This window comes from Corvus hawaiiensis, chromosome 3, assembly GCF_020740725.1.
Source record: "Corvus hawaiiensis isolate bCorHaw1 chromosome 3, bCorHaw1.pri.cur, whole genome shotgun sequence".
Taxonomy (NCBI): domain Eukaryota; kingdom Metazoa; phylum Chordata; class Aves; order Passeriformes; family Corvidae; genus Corvus; species Corvus hawaiiensis.
The window spans coordinates 76,055,845-76,074,559 of record NC_063215.1 but is presented as its reverse complement, the minus strand read 5'-3'; the positions used below and the strand labels follow the sequence as shown (position 1 = coordinate 76,074,559).

The following is an 18,715-nucleotide window of genomic DNA, read 5'->3' as shown; positions in this document are numbered from 1 at the left end:
ACTGGAACAGGGTGCCCAGAGAAGCTGTGGATCCCCTGCCACTGGAAGTGTTAAAGGCCAGGATGGAGGAAGCTTTGAGCAACCGAGTCTACTCAAAGGTGCCCCTGCCCCCAGCAGGGGGGGCTGGACTAAGTGATTGTTAAATGTACTTCCCAACCCAAACCATCTGTGGTTTTGTGATGCAGAGAACACAGCACAGACAGCACATGAAGCAGCATCACCAACAAGAAAAACAAATCTTCTACTTTCCCCAAGTTGGTGGATGATGCCAAACTGGGGGGGGAGCAGTCAGAAACAAGCTGATGAGAATTGCGTGGAGTCCTATAAGAATAAGTGGAATCCCACATCTGGCACAGAGTAACTCCATGCAAGATGAAATGCTGAAGGGTGGCTCTCTGGGAAGGGGCTCCCCAGAAAAGGATCCATACATCCTGCTGGACAAGATGAATATGAGCCACCACAGTGCCCTTGCAGCAGAGGCAGCCAACTGCATCTTGGGCTGTGTCAGTAATAGAGAGTAGCCAGCAAATTGTGGGAATTATCCTTCCTCTCTATTTGGCACCTGTAAGGCCACACCTGCAGTGCTATGTCCAGTTTTGGAGTTTTTGGTACAAGAAAGATCCTGAAGTACTGGAGCAATTCTAGTAGAGAGCAAGAAAAATGGTCAGGGAGCTGGAGAAAATGATGTACACAGAGAGGCTGAGAGAACTGTGCCTCTTCAGCCTGGAGAAGAGACAGCTGAGACTTTATTGTTGCCTACAACAACATAATTAGAGGATACAAGAAAGACAGAGAGATACATTTCTCAGAGGCACTCAGTGATAAGCTGGAACCTGGGAAAACCCAATTACAGTTACATCCAATTAGTATTAATTTTTTTAAAATATCATGACAGTAGTTGAATATCAGAACAAGTTTCTGAAGAGAGGTTGTGGATCTCTATATCTGGTGTTGTCCAGGAGTCAAATGGACATGGCCCTGAGCAACCTAATTTAATTAGAACTGTTTTGAACAGGAAGGTGTATTGGGGGAGTCTGGAAGTCCCTTTCAACCCAGGTTATGGTTTTATGATCAAGTTTTTGGTCTATACCAACTTAAACCATTTTGATGCAGATCAGTCAATACCAACCTCAACTGCATTTCAAACAGGTATTTTCTATTGGAATGTCTTTATTGTGTCTATCTGTAATTAACACTACAAGCATTTTTTCCTTATATAAGCATCTGATATATGTTATCACTGACAACATAGTCTCCCTGTCTATGTTAGTTTTGCCTGGAGAAAGCACCAGTCAAAATTCTCTTTTGTGTGTGCATGTGAATGTGGATAAAGCCACTGTATTGAGCACCAGCTGCACAGAGGCAATTCAGTGCTCTGCACATGACACTGTTTTTCTGAACTGTGACTCATGGCTGGGAAAATTTTGTTAATATGCTGGTGACAATTTTCATGAGCGATACAGTCATGAATATGTTACGACAGTTTAGTCATCGGTAAAGAAAAATAAATGCTCACACAGCAAAAAAGGAGCTGTTCTGACAGGCAAACGACTCCTGGGAGTCTTAAAGAACTTGTTCTGAAACATGTTGTGTCTCTGTATCAGCTTCTTAGGCAGTTAAGCAATACCCCTCTTTAAAATTTTCACCTTACTTTATTTTCATCTTTCAATGTTTGTACCTTCAATACTTTCAACAACCTACTGTCCATAACAACTAGGGAACTAGCAGCAATCCAAGGAAGTATCACAGATCTTGAACTGATTTCTTGACTGTATAGTGTATTAGTGACGTGTACGTGTGCAGGGAGAATTTTTTACCTCATCACACCCCTGTGAAACACATCTGTTTCTATGCAACACAATGCTAAAAGACCTTGGCTTCACGCACTCCCTCACCTTGGGTACCCACCTATGACAAATCACAGAATCAGAGAACCAATTATGTTGGAAAAGACTTTGAAATTATTGAGTGCAGCCTATGACTGAACACCACCATGTCAAATAGACCATGGCATTAAGTGCCACATCCAGCCTTTCCTTACACACCTCAAGGGACTCCACCACCTTCCTGGGCAGCCCATTCCAGTATCTAATCACCCTTTCTAGGAAAAATTTTTCCTAGTGTCCAACCTAAACCTCCCATGGCACATCTTAAAACCATTTCCTCTTGTCTGGCCATTTGTTGCCTGGGACCAACACCCACCTGGCTACAGCCTCCTTTCAGATGGTTGTAGAGAGTGATAAGGTCTCCCCTGAGCCTCCTCTTCTCCAGGGTAAACACCCCCAACTCCCTCAGCTGCCCCCTATGGGACGTGCTCCAGACCCTTCACCAGCTTCATTGCCCTTCTCTGGACCCACTGCAGCACCCCCAGTGAAATTGACATCCACGTGGAACATGAAAGACTGCTGAAAACAACAGTGCCTTACCGTATCATGCTTTTGTGTCCAACAGTATATTTCTAGTGGTCTCAATACTCAATCATAAGAAGAACTTTAAAAATGAGGTCTAGCAATTTTAATATTTCTATGGTTTAAGCAGAATAACAGTCTTTATAGGAACAAAACTGATTTCAAAAAAGCTAAAATTTATCAGAATCTGCATTTGGCAGTTTTATGTAGCCAGTTAGTTTGAGCTAGGAATGAAGAGAACAAGTTACATGAGCATTATGAAATCAGAAGGCTTGGAAGATAGAACATTAGCTCAGTTAATACAGGGCCCTTGGGGTACGTACACAGGCTCTCTTAAATCTCTTAGAACACAATGCACTCCATAAAGACTTTTTTTTTCCATTTCAATCTTTCACTCTTGTTTATGATTTTAAGCAGCTCAGCCAAACCCAGGTAATTGTTGAAATCAATGGATATTCAAAAGCAGTGTTGGGGGTTTTGTTGCTGTCACACTATTTTTCTGTTCTGTGACCTCAGATCAGGCTTATGCCGACGTTCAGATAAACTGCCGCTAACTAAGGGAGGGACGCCTATCCTCCAGCAAACATCTTACATCCAATTTCAGTGCAGCTGAAGGAAGGCTTCTCTAACTTTAGGCTTCCGCGGTGAAGAACGCTTCTCCCGGCGCACCAAGCGTCCCCGTTCCGTGCCCCGCTGCCTCCCTAGGCCCGTCCCTCACCCGTCCGCCCGCGCCCCGCCCCCGCCGCGCGCCCCGCCCCCGCCGCGCGCTCTCGCGATACCGGGGGCGCGGCCATGCCCGGGGCGGGGCGGGAGCGCCCGGCGGTACCGGCGGCGTTCGGGGAGGGTGCGGCGGCTCCACCCGCCCCCAGCGACCCCGCCCGCGCCGCTGCGGGCCGGGCTCGGCCAGGCACCGGAGCGGCTCGCGGGGCACGCAGGGAGAGCGGTGTCCCGCCCTCCCCGTCGGCTCCTCAGCGCCGGCCTCCTCTCGGCCGCCGCGCTATCCCTGGGCCCGCCCCGGGGAGGGGCTTTCCCGCGGGGCCCCGGCCGCCCTGCGCTGCCGCACGTCCGCGGAGTCCCCGCTGCTCTTCCTCGCCGTGGCTGCGGCCTCGCCGGAGCCGGAGCCCCGCGGCAGGTCGGAGGTGAGCCGTGCCCCAGCCCCCGGCCGGCGGGGTAACGCCGGGCCCTACGCCGGGCCTGTCGGGGCCGCCCGGCGGGAGCGGCGCGGAGCCGCCCGCGTCCCCCGGAGCTGCCGTCCCGCCCGCGAGGAGGCGGGGGCGAGCCGGGGCGGGCAGAGCTGCTCGTTCGTGGCTCTGTCCAAGGTCTCTTGGAATCGCTTCTCCTCCCGAACGCTGCGCCAGCGTCAGCATGCTTTCGTTCTTTGCTAGATAACTTTAATGATTTTCTGGTCAGATGTGGAGATCCTCCTGTGCCTCCGCTCGGCTTTTTCGTCACTACTTCGATGTACAAGTGACAGAGAGTCACCTCCCTGATGTGGGGGAAACAAAAGACTGTTTTTTCCTGTAGCCGTTGAGGGAGTTTTGTCAGTCTGGCAGGTTCAGCGAATGCTGCACCTTGTTCTTTTATGCTGTCTTTGCAGAATTGTGGCCCTGCAGTAGAGAGGCATCTGGAGCAGAAAACGTCGAACTACAGAAACAGTTGGGCATTTTTTTCTGGTTTTTTTCTCCCCTGGATCCATTCAATTGTAGAACTTCTAATGCTTAAGTGACATCTCAGTGGAAGTAATGCAGTTTGTTTTGATGCTAGCAGGGTACAAAACGACTTACAGGCAGCTTTCTGGTTTCAGATAATTGTAGTGTCCTTCTGGAAGGAATGAGGGGATGAGAATCTTCCTCTTAAACATGAAGGTGTTCAGGCTTGTGGCTTCTGTGATTTGCACGTCAAATTCAGTCAGCTATATACTTTGGAAGCCTTCATCAAGGTTTAGAAGCTGCTGCTTTGCACACAGAGACTTAGTGCAGCTGTTTATAGTGCTGGAGTGTGGCAGGCACACTCAGGCTGTCTTAACTGGGAGTGTGCAGCAAGGAGGGAATAGGCTGTAAGAACCTTGATCTTGCAGCAGTCCTTTCCATCTTCCCCTTGTCCTGATACCTTCAGCCTTATCTTTTGTATGCAAATGCTGTAAAGAGCTGAGCATTTTTAACAAAATCTCCTTGAAAGTATGCATTTTTTTTCAGGGAAAATATGCCAAATTTGGTCCTAGAAACAAGCCACACATCAGGGTCATAAATTAATGTATTACCTCATTAGATAATTTATTTTTATTTCTAACTCCATCTCCATGCAAGTTGGAATGCCTACTGCTTCAAATCCACATCCAGATCTGCACCTTTATTGTCTTTTGAAGTTGAGAGGATGGGAGAACAAATAGGATGCCCTAGAGTACCTCATATAAAGTTAAGCATCTTCAAGCATGCAAAAGCCTTCCTTTCCTTAACTGTTGTTTTGTTTGTTTGTTAAACTGAAGCTAAAATCATTATTAGGTTTCATCCCTTCTGGGTATCTGTCAAGTCTGGCATGCATGCGGGTAGAATGAAACTAGAGTCTCTATGTCAGTTCTGTTGCAAGAACGCTGGCTAGGTTAATTTCTGTTTAACTTTTGGAAACTTAAGCCATTTTATTCTGACAAAGTTCTGAATCTTAGCACTGGTTTCTGTGACTATTAAAAAATACAAGTTAATGTAACACACTTAATTGAAGTTAACTTTGTATGGGTTAGAGAGGATTTATACAAATTACCAAATTTTTAAAAAAGTAATAGATTACTTCCAAGAAGGGAATATACTAAAATCTGAATTGTGTTTTGTATTCACAAGGTAGCACACGAGACACAGGAAGAATCCAAATACAACTTAAGACCATGGCAACACACTGGAGAAGACTCCTGACAGTATTTGTGACGGCTCAAGTACTATTGGTGGTAAATGCCTTTGAGGAAGAGGACATACCAGAGGAATGGATTCTTCTCCATGTTGTCCAAGGTCAGATTGGAGCAGGAAACTACAGCTATTTGAGACTAAATCACGAGGGAAAGATAGTTCTGCAGATGCGGAGTTTAAAAGGTGACGCAGACTTGTACGTATCTGATGTGACACTTCACCCCAGCTTTGACGAGTACGAGTTACAGTCTGTAACTTGTGGCCAAGACATCGTCCATGTGCCTGCACACTTCCGCCGCCCTGTGGGAATAGGGATTTACGGCCATCCCTCTCACCTGGAGAGCGAGTTTGAAATGAAGGTGTACTACGATCGAACAGTTGTACAGTACCCATTTGGCGAGGCTTCTTATAACCCTGAGGAGATGGAGGCAAACCAGAAATACTCACAGTCTACAGAAGATGAACCTCAGGATGAGGAGTCTGTTTTCTGGACTATACTTATTGGAATCTTGAAATTAATACTTGAAATTCTTTTTTAAATTGATACACACTGGACTTAAGTCACACTTCATCCTGTGGAATTGGTATGAATGACTTGCTGTAATATTTAATACTCATTATGTTTCCTGAAGAGATACTCAGGTTACATTTCCTAAACCAGAAAGGAAGTGGGGAGAAAAAGCCATACTTAATTTTATATTGTAAATCCTCCCCAATAGGTAAAATGAGCAGCCAGCACAGTATTTGCAGTGCTCTTCAGAGATCAGGGCTTAAAAATGATTGTATAGTTGGGATCTTGTTAAATTCATTTAAAATAGGTGCTTAGGAAAATCAATTCCAATTCAGTATTTTCTATTGTATTTTATAAAGAAAAATGAATAAACTACTGCACTTCAGTCCCCCTCTCAATTTAGATCACATTTAAAAATAAAACCTGCTTCTTTTCTGAGCAAGTATCTCCAGTAAAACTGATTAGCAACGTGTTTGAGTGTATTCATGAAGTTGAGGAGCTTAGGGTGAAGGAAGGAGGAAACAATCAATCACCTAAGGGAATAGATGGTCTGTATTTTGACTGCATGTGCTCTACATCACATCAGCCATCTGTCAAACAGGTTGGTCCAGTCACTCATAATCACTACAAATCCATGACCTGAATCAAGTGCATGTTGCTTCTTTGCTATTACTGCAGGGAGAGGGAGCCTTCAGCTGTTGGTACTTGTCAGTATGACATTTTCATCTCTGATTAAAAACAACACAGCATATAGGTATCTCGACAGGGGCTTTCTTACACTTCTCTTGATAGCTTTTTGTGATTGATATTTTTTTTCAAGCACATATTTTTGAATAAGTCATTAGCTTGCAAGGAAAATTTCTGCTGAAAAGGGATTTGCAGTATCTTGTTAGAAGGTCATCTCATGCCCACTTTTTCTTAGAAGTTACTTTTTCCAGGAATACTTTTTGCTTTGGTCGAGTCTTTCAAAATAACCAGTTGCTATGCAAATAAACTATATTTAAATTGCTCTGTAATTTTCTTTTCACAGAGCTTACTGATGAGTGCACTGAAATAAACAAGTATGTTACTATAATTTTATACAAATGCATGTATAATTTAGATTTCACTCCTGAAAGGCTTCTCTTTTTGAGTGGGAATTTGGTTTGTCTATCTCAACATCTGACAGGACATTAGTGATTTGTAGCACAAAAAAATAATTATATAGACAAAGTTTATTTAGTAAAAAGGAAAAAAAAAGTGGTATTTCTCCTCTTAAGAGTGGTTGATTAAATAGCACCAAAGTATCACTTTAATTTGTGCAGTTAAGTTTTGGACAGCAAGTTTTTAGGGCCTTTTTAACCCTCCTTGCTGTTTTTACCCCTTCTTCCTCCTCTTCTGGGTACAGGAGGGTCTTTCTCACAACAATCACAAATCCAGCGACCTAAGAAAAGAAAGTTATCAATTATTGGGAAACTAAGTTTGTTACTCTCTCATCTATTTAGGCAGCCCTTCACCATTCTGTTAGGTGCTTATCTATTTGCAGTGGTTCCTTTTAATGCGAACAACCAATGCTTTTCTTTAAATTGAGCGTCTCTTCTATAAAGCAGCATATACAATTCACGCTCCCTTGCAGACTCATTGTGTGTAACCACTGGCTACACCAATCTTCATGGACCTCAGGAAATGCCAGCACTGCCAAGGCGGTGGTTATTAGGTACGAGCTTGACAAAGGATGCTCGAGTTTGCCGGTCATATTTAAGGTGAATGACTACAGTGTGAGGTCATGAAGTTACCCAGAGCAGAAATGAATGGCAGCTGGGGAAGCATTTAACTGTTTATATTAGAACAGCTGGGATCAAAGGTTGCTTTGGTAATTCTGTAGTTTTGTAGACATATAATCTATTTTGTTTACATTCTTAGGTCAGCCTCAAAGTGAAATCAGCCACAGAACCAAAAGTACTAAAGTGACAGCTAGCTCCAGTGCTTCCCAAAATGGGGCAGTACAGCGTGTTTTAAGTACTGTCCAGGGAATACTGTCACTGCCACTGAATATGTATTCATGAACTTACAATGGACTTAGGATTACATGTAAAGCAACAGTGCCAGCTGTTACTTTCTTTCTACTGCCCTGAGTTCGGCAGATGATATGAGTGACTAGGCAATTCAAAGCTACAGGCTGCCTGTCTGCCATGGAGGTACTTCTGTTCCAGTTTGACAAGAATAAAAAAGGGAATGAAAGGGGTATTTTAAAGAGGTATTTACAAATATTAAATTGAGACAACTATTTCATTTAGAAAGCACAATTAATGTGAAAGCTATACTCTAGCAATATGCAGCAATACAGTTTCTTTTACAGGTTTCTTCAAGGAAAAGAGCTAATTATTCTCAGTATTCTGTGGATATGGAAAAGAAATAGTTCTAAGTGAGCCTGTTTGGATTATGCTGTAAAAGCCAATTTTATTTCCTACACAGGAATTGCCAGGTTTAACTGTGCACAACCAAATATACAAAAATAAAGCTTAGTAAAAAAATCAGGTCCTACAGTGTGAATGCTTTCCTACAGTATTTCTTACTCTTACCTTCACACTTGTTTTAAACTATTCTTTCAAAAGCAATGCATGTATTAATTCTGAGAAAGCCCAGGACTCAGAGGAGGTGGGAAGGGAACAAGTAACTCTTACTTTATTACCTGAAGGGATAGCATCAAGCCCCACACAAAAAGTGTGATAACCACGGTCACATACATCACAGAACATCATTTCTTCTTCATGGTGAGGCTGCCCGCATATAATGCACGTTTTACACTCCATACATTGCCAAGGGTAAGTCTTAATCATAGCAACAAGCTCCGGGGTCATATCAAGGCAAGAAGGGTGGCCTAGATTAAAACCAGTGTTATTACTTTTATGCCTGAAATGAAATTTAAAATTAGTTAGACTTTGCTTTTACCGAACATGAAGTTTAGCTCACCTCCTGGTGAGATCCCACAGTGCAGAGTGTGCGAGTACAGAGAACACGAGAGAGAGATGGGGTCTTAACAAAGGACAGAAAAGGCAACTGAACAACTGTTGCTACACATAGTATCCACTAAATATGTCTACAAAAATATCTGTCAAATTCCCTTAGGAATCCACTTAGTGTATGTAGATACTTACCACTGTTGTCACACTGGGAGCAATGTATAAGAGCTTCAGCTTTTCCTTTCTTGTTGGACTCCTTACCCTTCAGACAAATTCCACATATAGCATTTGGAATGACCTTTGGCTGGAAGGGTAGAAGAGGGCTATAAATTCATTCCAGAAGAATTTACAGATTCAACAGGAAATGTCATCTATCTCCTTAACTATTAAAATTAATAAACTATCTGTCAGGATGTGTGAACCCTGAAACATGTGACCATCACTGACAAGCAGCAGCACTGAAAAAAATCGTAGATTTAACTACCTAAAATTTTGCATTTGTCATACACAGTGAGTTATATGTAAATCCAATTGGATCAAAAGCATGTACTTGCCTCTTCCTATTAACTCATCAGCTAACATTCTCCTCACGGTAAACTAAATGTGACATACAATGAAAAATGTCAGGAAGATTCTTCCAATACAGAATACTACTTTATAAACTATGTGGATTTCCTGTTAATGAAGGAAATTACAGATAATTTTTTATTTGCATACATTGCTTTTTCTATCTATCTTCAGTTTCTACTTATCTGGTTAGCTATGCTGTACAAGGCTGTATTTCTATTACCATTCCTTTTTGTATCCAGTCATAACCACTATAAGCAGAGCCTTGCATTTAACTACAGATTTACATCTGTAATTTTTCTAAGTGATCATCTGGAGTGTGTCTGGGTCCATGAGATCCATTTAAAGGGTAAGAGAAATAGCAGGCTGTTAAAATGTGAAACATCTATGTATCCTGTGTCCCAACTCATTAGATAAACCAGTTTCATCCTGATGAGGCCTGAGGAAGAAATAAGGCACATCCAAATTTCAGAAACATGGCAGTAGTTACATTGTTGAGCTTTAACTGCTGTATAATGAAGTTAGTGAGAAATGTAGTCTACAATTAACGTAGTGCTCACCGATATTAAACTGACTAGTGCCAGTTTTAAAAAACAACGTTGCTGCAAAGACCCAGCTAGGAGAGGGCGCTGAAGGCATATTCTCCCCTAAACAGCTTGTCAGTAAGCAAGAATCCCAGTCAACTACCGATCACACACGGGGAGAAGAATGGGGTTTACTTCTAAAATAAATTTAAAAAGTGAAACACAAATATATATATATATATATGTATATGTGTGTGTATATATATATATTTAAAAATAATTACAAAGATCTTTTGCAATACAACTTATCTTTAAGTGCGTTTATTTTCCCAGCCACTTTTTGATAGCACCTAGCAAGGTAATTAGTATCTTGATTCATTTTTAAAGTATCAGGCTGCATTGCATCAAGTTTTCTGAAGTTTTCAATCTGCTTTTTATGTCAAAACATGTCTACAGCCTGCTTCAAATTGTTTGGTCTAAGGAATTTTATTCAAGAAAGCAAAACACCACACTAGACGTTTATAGGTAACTTCCTTCAAAAGATGACAGAGGCATTCATAGACACATTTTTTTGCTTATTTATTTTAAAAAAGCAAAGTCAACCTGTTTTATACATAAATATAATAAAACAGTAAAAGAAGTCTAACACACAAACATTGCTACAAAATAATAAATATTATGGAAGCAAAACCACACATGAACTCAATTACTGTTAACTCTACTACGTGTCCTACATGTATACCTTTATACCCTGCTCCTCCCAAAAAGAGTGGCACATGCTTAAACTTTGTCAGTGTGTCAGCATTTACCCTTCCATTGTTTAGGCTATTTTAACTGTGTTTTAATCTAAGAAACTGAGCTTTTCTAGAATAGCAAGTGCACTCTTCTAATCAGACTTCTGGCTTATATTTGTATTTTACTGCCTTTAATATACAACAGCACACTCCAGCTGAAGTGAGCTGCCTTTTGGACACACACCAGTGTTACAGGTATGTGCAGGTCACACTCTGATACACATAACTCTCATTGATATAGATGCATTTATTAACAATGCTTCCATCTAGTCTTAGTTCACTAAACTGTATTCATTAGAAACTGTGCATTTTAAGGGGGGTGAGAATCACAGCCTATGAAGAATGAAGTTCCAACAGTATGTAAGTATTTTTAGAAAAAAAAAAAAAAGAAAATCAAGATGATTCACATTTCAATCCAGTTCAGTTCTACCAACATAACTGGCTTTTAGAAATGCTATAAAAATGTCTGTTAATTCCAAATGGGAAGTCACAATATCCCATCTCATTAGGAGTAAATTTTGCTTTCTACTTCCTCATCTTACTGGGATTAAGATAGGAGAGAAAATGAATGGGGGCTCAAAATGATGACTTTGTGCTGTGTAGGTTTTCACTTCCATGCTGCTGCGCTGCAGCTCTCGAAGTAAGCTTTCCAACTACACCATTTTTATAACATCCTATTCTGAATGCAAAGCGTTACATTTTCATATACATTGACCCAAACCAGAAGTGTTGCAAAATAAAGATACTCAATACATTTCATTTTTATGTGCAAAAAAATCTCCTGTACTTTTAACAGTACCCTGTGTGTGCAACTGTAGTAGTCAGTCCTGCAGCAACAGACTCGCTACTTGTAACGTGACAAAATGTAAAACACATGCTCATTGTTCTTTGTTAAAGAACTGACAATAAAAAAAGACTCCATATAAAATACAGTATTTCTTTTACTCAAAAATAACTCAGTGGAAATGTATGGAATCCTGTAATACTCATAACGTGCCTATAACTATACATATATATGCTGATGCCATAGCAATTATCCTTCAATTTTAACTACATGTAACCAAAAATTAGTGTCCTACAAAAATAGTCCAATATTAAAGAACAATATAGAACAAAAGTTTTATAAAGATTTCACAGGGAAAACATTTTGAATCAGTCAAGCCTTCGGCTCAAAGTGCCTTAACATGTAGGCACATATGGTAGGTATATTGTTATCTGGTGTTTTTATAGACTCACAAACAAGAATCATTCTGTCTCGCCAGTTAAAACAGCTCATGTAATTTGGCTTATTGCAAGCTTTCAAATGTTCCCACAAACAAGAAAGCCAATCCTCTCACCCTCCCAACACATCATCACCACCCCTGACTTAACAAGAGCCTGATGGTTGATGCAGGCAGGGTATGCTGACATTGCAAAGATGTGGCACTGTAAGTTTATAGTAAGACCTTGTTACTGACAGGATCAGTGATTTTGAACCAATAAGTAATTGCTATGGGAATCCATTTTCAAAATGCAGTGCTGTATACTACTCTTCTACAATTTTAAGTCCAAAACTTTGCTGAAAGTTCTGCTCCATCAGTTCTCTCTCTATGCATTCATGAGGCCATTAAATAGATTGGACTAATCAAACACTTGGGCATCTCACAGCTAAGTGAAACTTCTGTAAACCAGTGGCACACAATCCTAATGTCAAGTTAAACAAAGCTAAAGCAAAATTTCAGCCTTCATCTTTGGATTTCATGTTCATGGGAATACTGAAATGCATTCTATGTCCACAACTTCTTGCAAAGTTACACATAAAAAAATATATATATGTGGTAAACCACAATCCACAGTTCACCCATTTCTTAGTAAGTTCCTGAAAAGAGAAAATGCAACTGGAGCTTGCTGTCTGTTATGAACTTGTACAGATACTGTATGTAGAGGAAATTTATCAAAGCTGTCCAATTCTTGCTGGAAATTAGCTTCTTATTGTAAGTTATAGTTTATTTACTATTAACTTGGTAAATACAGATAGTAAATATTTATGAATATAAAATGCAAGTCATCAACAGCTCACTTTTGCTGAGACAGATTCTAAGTATGTACAAACTTGTCACTGACAAAACTGTTTCTTGTCCCGTAACTGTAAATAAGCATTCCTGACTGGTAAACACTCAACCCTACCTTAACTTAGTGTTTTCCCTCTTTATGGGTCATTCCTGCTCCCATGTAAGTCAACGGAAAATTCTCATTCCTCTCAGTGGAACAGGTCTAGACAATTACGTGCTTTTAATGTGTTACAGTTTAGTCAGATCCTCTCTCAGTATGCAGAATAGTAACACATAAAAAATGATGTCAAAACCCACTTCTTCTGAAAAGTATTTTTATCATAATTTTTGAAATTATTATACAGGAATACTGAAGATTTGGGTCTTAAGTTTGGCAATCACTGCTTGATAGCTGAAATGTCTTAACATCCTCACCAACGTTCTAGTTTAGATAAAAGCATATTGCCCACAAATGTTACTATATAGTATGAACTACATAAAAGGCTATTTTCCATATACTGTTACAGGGGTTACATACGATTGCCTATACAGCTGTAGTAAGCTTTTTGCCTTCCTTCCTATACCTTGTAACATCATAGGATAAAAGGCTGTATTTAAAATCAATGTCATAACAATATGTTTAGCTATATAGCTGCACTTTACAGCACTGGTCTCTTGATATGCTGCCATACGAACTAGAAAAAAAGTAACAAATAGAGAATGCTAGCTTCAAACTGGCACATACTTCTGATTGCTACGTTAAAGCAGACAGAAAGATGTTGAGTTCCAATGATAAATCCACAGTGGATTTTTCTAGCGTTACTGCCTATGAATCTAAGAAGTTAACACAATAGGAGGCCACTGTACAGCTAGGGTAAAGAAAAGCCCCACATGAAATATAAGCAAAAAGGAAATAAGGAAGCAAACAGATGGAGCACACAACAGGAGAACAGCTAGTGAAGTACAGCAAGCAGAAGTTCCACATTATTGAAAAAACCAAATACTTCAGGGAGAAGCTGGTGAGTAAAATTCAGTCAGGGGCTTTTTTCTTCTACCTTGTACCCAGGAACTGATTTGGGTAATACAGAACGTTTGGAACCATCTTTTCTTGGAGTAGCACTTTTGTCTCTTGTTTTTTGTCTTCCCTGAAAAGAATCCTCCTGGTTGTCTGTGGCGCAATCACCTTCAGATACATTGCCAGACGAATTGTCCTATAATAAAAATACCATAGCTATATTTTTTTATTTTTTGGATAGACAGACAAGTCTTTCCTATGCCCCTTAGAGCCAGCTAAGGTAAGAGAAGGATACATCATTCCTTCTGCAAAAGCATGGGGTTTATCACATCTAGAACACCTTTGTTCACAACATTCTTAATCTGTTTTTTTCTGGTTTGAGAGACTGGTGTCAGCAACAGCAGTCATGTTTTCCAGTTGGTCTTAGTACCAGTGTGGGGAGCACAACAGTGTAATTCTTTGAACCATTTTCCATTAGAAGCCAGAAAGAAATCCACTAAATGCAAGATGCTGTTTACATTGTATAGGGCCAATAAAAAATTAAAAGTGCCCTTCTCATGTATTTAAAGTGTACAAGCACTGCTTTGAATTAAACATGTGAAGGTTTTTTTCTGCCACCTTCATCTACTATTTTCACCAGGAGCAATCTAAATATTTAATTTGGACTGCAGCAGAAGAATGCTATCAATGGCAAAACAGGCATCCATATTTAATATAGAACCAAACAACAGAATTTATTTTGCAGTTACAAGTTGGGTTTTTTTTTGACGAATGAGGAGGCAAGAAAGATGGGAAGAGGTTCAAAGAGGGGGAGAGATCAATGTAAGCATAATTAAGAGCAGCAGCACAAGACTTTTCTCAGAAAAGTGTTAATAAAGGCTTCCAAAAAGCTCCAGAAGGAAGCAGTGTGATTACTAATGTTTATTACAATAAAAACCAAGAGGCCAAATAACAATGGTGCCCTACAGTAACACTCTGTAAAAACACAATAGTAATCAGCCTGTGCCCCAGATCCTAAAATCAAAAGAGATAAAACAGACACAGGGCAAATGGAGGAGTGTAACACAAAAGCAGATTAAACTATGTGGCAACAAGAAATGGTATGTTTCACCATTATTTTAGGGGAAGGGTTATTTAGGATAGCCTCACTAAAACACTATAGAGAAGAAAACTGCTACCAACTCCAACAGTGTGGGGAGGGTTGGGGGGGGGTGAAAAAGGAAAAGGTATAAAGCATATCATGGGACTCACCAGGGAGATCTGACAAATGGTAGGTAGCCCAAATCAGACAATGTCTCACCTCTAAGTTTTTTTTGAACTATATGCCCCCCTCCATGACCGACTAGCTAAGAACCCCTGCTCCCATAAGCCAAAACCACTTCACAGGAATCTGATTATCAATTTTCCACACTTCTCTACACTTTTCAAACTCAGGGACATTTTTCCTTCTGCATTCTGCCACAAAAAAAAGATTTCTGAGCCTCTGTAAAAATCAAAGGATAGTCTGCTTGGTTCAGTTACTTTTCTTTACCAATAATGAGAATGGAAGTCAGTGGAAAAGGAAACTGGGAAAAAATGGTTAAAGACCAACTGACCAACTGTAAAAAAGCTGGAGTGTGATTAAATCAAAAATTTGAGTTAACATTTAGCATGTTGTGTTTATATGATTTCTTCCTCTCAAAAAATTGCAAGCAGAAACAGTATATTAAACACCTGTATTTCCTTTTGTTAACCTACAAGCTGACCTCTTCCATTCTTCTTCACTTAGAAGTAGCTTACGAAATTCAAATAAGATGAATATTTACATGCCAAAATTTAGAATTGTACATACCCATTGTCAAACAGGTTCATCAATCACACTAGAAATTGCTAAATGCACTGTGACATTCCACTGCTGTTAAAGTTAGGGTTAAACTTCTGGAAAGACATTGTCACCAACATACAAACTGCACCAATACACCAATGGTTCAGTTGTACTCAGCTAATTTGAAACTCAGCTAGCTCTCAAGCATTTAAAACACTATCAAGGTATATAGGTGAAAGTTTCCCTTAAGTTTCAGCTAACAGTTAATTTTGTATTTGCGTTAAGTGGAGAGAACATAAGTATCTTTTTAAATATGTATTGTAAAGCAAAAGCACCAGTGCTTTTTACCTTCTTTTTAAATTGGAATGAAATAACTGTTTCTATACTGAGTACTTGCTGCTTCCACATCACAAAAAGTTATGAGGTTATCAACGCCTTTGCTTTGGGGACAGATTCTGTGGGACTTCAAACAGCAAAATATACTGTGACCTGAACTACAATGTTCATTCTCCTCAGAAATGCCAGCAACTTCCCTTTGGAAAAAGGGCATAATGAAAAGCTGCACTGGGAAGTTTCTTGAAAATTTCTTTAAACAAAACAGAACAAACAAAAAAAAGAAAAAAAAGAAAAAAGGCCTGAAATTTCAAATATTTGTTCAATTTACTTTGAAAATGGACCAAAACAGAAAGCTGGAGAGCAATGTTATGAAATAAACAGAAGTACTTAAAATGGTCTTCCCTTCATTTCGCAAATGTTAGAAGATTCTACAAAGAAACTAGTTAAACTAACAAAAGTGAAGGAAAGGATTTTTTTGTTCAAGAATACTTTCAATTTATCTCACCGAATTGCCTTTGGTTTTCCGTTTTTCATCACCTCGCCCTTCCTCTGCATCATCTGAATCTCCATCACTGTCCAATGCTGGCAGCTCTGGATCCAAAGGAGGCTCATAAAGAGCTGTGTTTAATGGCAAGTAACGAAGCTCATCTGGAGAGTATCTGAAGTTAAATAAATAAAATTCATTCATTTATGTGTACTTTATGCATAAGCATTAAGTCACACAGTATACAGGAACTTCACTGAGAAAGAGTCTCCTTTTTTTCAGGAAGGCACATAAAAACATGCAGTTCCGAAAACAAAGGAAACATACTAATTTCTCCTCCCAAATGGGATACCATGTATAGTACTTGTCTTCTTTGTAGAGCAGATATTCATGGAACACAGGAGAGTGTATTTGCAAAGTTTTAACCAATCCATGTTACTGTGCCCAACAGACCATACACTTTGTTTATGAATGTACAGTGCCCCATAACGTGTACAATTCTAACCCAGGGCACACAAACATGTCCAAAGCAAAGTAAAGAATACAGCTGTATAGCTGATTATTGAGAACAAAACAATGCATATGAAAATATAACTTCAGAAGAATGTAAAGATCTAATCCTACTGCTTATAGCCAGATACAGCTTAACATGCATAATCTACCCTTTTTCTTTTTTACTTTAAGGACTAAGAAACAAAAGTCCTCTTACTGCTGAGGACAAGCATTGTAAGGAACAGGATACTGTCTTGCTGCATATTTTGAAAGGTTATGTCCTTCACTGAGATGGAAAAGCAGCTTCACTTGCAGTTCACTTGCAAAATAAACATAATACGTAGTAATTTTAATTCAATTAATTTAATAAAATTAAAGTCCTTCAGGAACGTCCTGTAACATGCAAATTTGGGGTGGGCTGGATGAACACACACTGGAAGGAGCAAGGCAGATGCAGACGAAGAGCTTCTCTAAAGAAAACCAAGCACATATAGCATGAATACCATCTCTACTGTACAACAGAAAGACTTCAGCAAAATCTTCAAATCCGTACAGATTTGTTCAACGGTAGCATGCCACTGGTAAAATCTTAAATTTAAGTCAACAGTCAAGTAATATGTTTTTCATTAAATGCAAAGATCCATTCTGCACTGTCTTTCTCTTTACAAATCCAACATCAAACTTAGCCCACAAGACCAATCAAATTTTTTTTAAAGAGTTTCTAAAAATTCAAAATAGAACAGCAGACTGTCACACAGAAAACACATGATCACAAGCCAGCATTACAACACCTTGATACAGAAACATTAATTTTAGCACACATACAGAGGCAGATGATAAGTAAAAAAGGACAGTGGCAGGAGTGAAATCAATGCCTCTTTTTACCACGGTAAACACCTGAGCAGGACAAATCTCAGGCACTGCAATACACCAGCAGAGGCAGTGCTCTTGCAGCCAGTACTGTGTTGTTGACACAAGCTGTCACACTATGCATCTTTGAAGACTGGCAAGTGTCTCAAACATAGAATTAATTTGAAGCCTTACAGCAAAGACACTGCAATGTTTTCCACCTGCTACATGTAGACAAAAGAGATCAGTGCAACAGAATTGGCAGTTGAAACGCTTTCAAAATACCTTTTGTAGTACTCCTGGAACTGGCCGGGTATGAGAGCCACTGGATAAGGACTAACCTTTGTTCTCTCTGTAGGCAAGATTTTGTATTTCCCTTGAGGCACCTGGATAATCTGCATTGTTTAATATAAAACAATGACATTTTTGTTTCACATACAAACTGTTGAGCCTTCCTCACCAACTATTCCCCCAACATTTTTTAACTTGCCAGTTTTACTGAATTGGAACAGCTACCATGAAAAACTCAATTCATTAAAACCGTTAAGAGATCCCACTCACAAAACAGTATCATGGATTAAGCCAATCACTAAGCATCTAGTGAACTGAACAAACATTAGGTAAAACCACTTTAAACAGTATACTACGAAAAATAATCTTGAAATTAAAACCTAGCAATCGAAATAGCGAACATTAGCCATTGTGAGTGGCATCTTTAGCATGTATTATCATTATTGGTTGATATGGCTTTAGAGTAGAAAGAACACATCCATCTAATTCTGAAACCAGACTGTACTACAAAAAAACCCCATTAATAATATAAATATATGAAAAGAAGAAGCTTACACATAAGCTTTCCTTCTCTCAGAAGGAACAAGAAGTAATTATCCACTATCTTGTCTCTAACATGGGACAATACCAGGAAAACGAAAACTTTCCTTAATTGTCTGCCATGTAATAATTTGCAGAGAAAATTTTTGCTTTACTGCCTTTATAGAAGCAGAACAATATTGCTTCAAAATGCAAGATAATTTTTTTTTAATCAAGCAGAGGCATGTAACA

At 39.6% G+C, this 18,715-nt stretch overlaps 2 protein-coding genes across 7 annotated transcripts in view; one reads left to right on the top strand and one right to left on the bottom strand.

Moving 5' to 3' along the window:
* Positions 1 to 3,315: 3,315 nt before the first annotated feature.
* On the top strand, positions 3,316 to 8,332 carry C3H6orf120 (chromosome 3 C6orf120 homolog). Of its 4 annotated transcripts, none has more exons than XM_048299327.1 (2): positions 3,316 to 3,547; positions 5,243 to 8,332. In XM_048299327.1, exon 2 carries the CDS (start codon positions 5,287 to 5,289, stop codon positions 5,842 to 5,844), a length of 558 nt encoding a protein of 185 aa, XP_048155284.1. In that variant the 5' UTR covers positions 3,316 to 3,547; positions 5,243 to 5,286; the 3' UTR covers positions 5,845 to 8,332. The 4 variants fall into 4 exon arrangements, with proteins under 4 accessions (XP_048155284.1, XP_048155286.1, XP_048155285.1 ...); XM_048299329.1 differs by lacking the exon at positions 3,316 to 3,547 and adding an exon at positions 3,632 to 3,771; XM_048299328.1 differs by lacking the exon at positions 3,316 to 3,547 and adding an exon at positions 3,632 to 3,793.
* PHF10 (PHD finger protein 10) overlaps positions 7,013 to 18,715 on the bottom strand; it is an 18,358-nt gene continuing 6,655 nt past the window's right edge. For 2 of the 3 annotated variants that reach the window (XM_048299325.1, XM_048299324.1), the window contains exons 7-12: positions 17,939 to 18,048; positions 16,334 to 16,487; positions 13,729 to 13,884; positions 8,954 to 9,062; positions 8,488 to 8,676; positions 7,013 to 7,239 (exon numbers count right to left, since the gene is read on the bottom strand). In XM_048299325.1, coding sequence (XP_048155282.1) covers positions 7,154 to 7,239; positions 8,488 to 8,676; positions 8,954 to 9,062; positions 13,729 to 13,884; positions 16,334 to 16,487; positions 17,939 to 18,048 — 804 coding nt within the window. In that variant the 3' untranslated portion in view covers positions 7,013 to 7,153. The remainder of the gene's footprint in view (positions 7,240 to 8,487; positions 8,677 to 8,953; positions 9,063 to 13,728; positions 13,885 to 16,333; positions 16,488 to 17,938; positions 18,049 to 18,715) is intronic. The other variant, XM_048299323.1, reaches the window with a different exon arrangement.